The 2,590-nt window shown below is 67.6% G+C and overlaps 1 protein-coding gene across 1 annotated transcript; it reads right to left on the reverse strand.

The window, feature by feature from the left end:
- Positions 1 to 493: 493 nt before the first annotated feature.
- Positions 494 to 1,629, reverse strand: GPR25 (G protein-coupled receptor 25). Its single transcript, XM_037497729.1, has one exon. The coding sequence runs from the start codon at positions 1,580 to 1,582 to the stop codon at positions 494 to 496; it is 1,089 nt and encodes a 362-aa protein (XP_037353626.1). The 5' UTR covers positions 1,583 to 1,629.
- Positions 1,630 to 2,590: the final 961 nt, after the last annotated feature.

Raw genomic sequence — 2,590 nt, forward strand, 5'->3', positions numbered from 1 at the left:
GCACAGGAGGGCTGGGAGGAGGTGTTTCTTGGAAGGCAACTGGCTATTGTAGGGGCCGAAGGAAGCAAAGCCGGAGACCAGCGTGGCCTTTGAGGATCGGGGTTGATGTTGTGAGAAGTGTCACTGCCGGTGGAGCGGGGAGGAAACCCGCTTCCCTCCCTTCTACTTGGCAGAAGCCTGGGTCCCCAGGTTGCTGCGTCTCCAGGTTGCTGCCTGAGCCTTCTCAGAGGCCTGGAGAAAATCAGAGCAGGGGTTCACTGGGTTGAGAGAGCGGCCAGCCCCGCAGCCTGGCTCTGGGGCTGTCGCGGGGAGTGGGGGAGTTCAACGAGTTCTGAAGGCGGGGGAGGGGGCCTCCGGGGGAGGGGGCTGGGGGGGCGGGGCGAAGCGGATGGCTCGGGGCCTGGGAGTCCCTGAGAGCTGCAGGCTGCGGCCCCCAGCGATGGCCGCTCTGGGGCGTCCCGCCCACCTCCTGGAGCCGCGCTCCCCGCGCGAGCTACAGGGAGGCCGCGCGCCCCCAGCTGCAGGTCCGACTCCGGAACACCGAGCTGCTGTCCCTGGAGAGCGAGGACGCCGAGCTGATGCGGCGCGCCCCGCGCCCGGAGCACCCGCAGGTCTGGCGCCGCACCTGCGCGCGGAACGAGCGGTCCAGCAGCAGGTAGATGACCGGGTTGGCGCAGCTGTTGACGAAGGCCAGGCAGGTGGTGAGGGTGAGGCCCCAGCGCAGCGCCAGGAGCAGGCGGCAGGGCAGCGGCAGCACCCCCAGCCGCGCCAGGTGGAAGACGGCCCGCAGCGCGCTGAAGGGCAGCCAGGAGCCCACGAACGCGCTCTCGATGGCGAAGATGAGGCGCAGCGAGTTCCTGCGGGCGCGGCCCAGGTGCGGCGCCCGGCGCAGGCGGCGCGAGATCAGGCAGTAGCAGCAGAGCGTGATGCCCAGGGGCAGCACGAAGGTCAGCAGCAGCAGCAGCAGGCTGAGGCCCTGGAAGGCGTCGGAGGGCTCCTCGGCGCACTGGCTGCCGCCGCCCCCGGGCAGGGGCTGCAGGCCGCGGTAGGCCAGGGCGGGCAGGCCGGCCAGGAGCGCCGCGGCCCAGACGCCGCCGCACACGGCCAGGGCGCAGCGCGGGGTGCGCAGCGGCCGCGCGTCGAGCAGCTTCACCACCGCCAGGTAGCGGTCCACGCTCATGCCCGCCAGCAGCAGCGCGCCCGCGCAGCGCGTGGCGGCCAGCGCGAAGCTGCTGAGCTTGCACAGCCCCTGGCCGAAGGGCCAGAGGCCTCCGCGCGCCGCCGCCACGGCCCACATCGGCAGCGTCAGCACGAAGCCCAGGTCTGCGGCCGCCAGGTGCAGCACGAAGGTGTCCACCAGCCGCCGCGGGCCGCGCCGCCCCGCCAGCAGCCACACCACGAAGCCGTTGCCCAGCAGGCCCACCACGAAGGCCGCCAGGTAGAGCACAGGGATGTAGGCGTAGCTGTAGGGCAGGTCCCCCGATGGACACACCTCCAGCTCCTCCAGGGCCCCGGACCCTGACCCAGAGTAGTCCCAGAATGCTGTCCCCGGGTTGGGGCTCCAGAGCTCGGTGCCGGGCATGGCTGGGCCGCGAAGCCTGGGCGGGTGGCAACCCTGGGCGCCACAGCAGCTCTGAGTGGGGGTAGGCACTTCACGGCAGGTGCGCAGCACCTCCCTTCCTGCCACCCCAGACTGAAGCCAATGGGTGGGCAGGAAGGTCGAGGCGGAGGAAAGGAGGGGTAGGGTGGGAGGGGCAGGTTCCTGTGGTGCTTGGTGGACCTCTATTTGGGGCTGATCCTAGGGGCAGGGCAGGGCAGGGAGGGGCGGAGGGGCTTCACAGCTGGGCCCTGGGAGAAGTCCTGGGGCTGGGAGGCATGCCCTGCACCCCCTCACCCCAGCCCCAGGCGCGAGGGCAGCTTGCCCCCTTGAGTAGCTGGGTTTCTTTGTTTATGAAATGGGGTCATAAACCACTTCAGGGGTAGGCTGTTGGGTGGCAGAGGTGATGGGTGCTCCACCCTCTTCTTTTCTCCCCCCACTGCACACCATCCGCTGCCTGACGCTGCTGTTCTCTCTAGTTTTAGAGGTGAAGTGGCAGAGCCCAAGCTGAGGATTTTATGGGGGGATGGTGCTTCAGCCCTTCCAGCCCCTCACTGTCGGAGGGGACGCAGCTGTCGGGTGCATGGTAGCCCAAGTGGGTGGAGGAGCCCACCTTCTGGTCAGGAATTGGCCCAGAGTTCCCAAGTCCTGGGTGGTCCCCTGGGATGCTGGGCTCAATGTCTTATCCCAAAAAGTGACTTTTCCGACCAAATCAGGTTCTCCTGGAGCCGCACAGCAGAGTTTTCATCGAGAGAGGACGGGCATTGTCAGGTTATCCAGATGGAAAGAGCAGAGCCTGGGGTTCGAGTTCCAGCTTGTCCCCATCTGGTAGAACCTGTCAAGCCAAGTAGAGGCGCCAGCTCAGGAGAAAGGTGGCATGGATGATGCCTCATGCAGCGCCAGCTCCCTTGTCCTGAACGAGGACTTGGGAGCTGAGCGAAGGGGAGGCCCCTGGGACTGGTTTATGAGAATCATGGACAAGAGTGGGAATGA

This window comes from Talpa occidentalis, unplaced genomic scaffold (assembly GCF_014898055.3).
Source record: "Talpa occidentalis isolate TD23 unplaced genomic scaffold, MPIMG_talOcc4v2.1 talOcc4.8, whole genome shotgun sequence".
Classification (NCBI taxonomy): domain Eukaryota; kingdom Metazoa; phylum Chordata; class Mammalia; order Eulipotyphla; family Talpidae; genus Talpa; species Talpa occidentalis.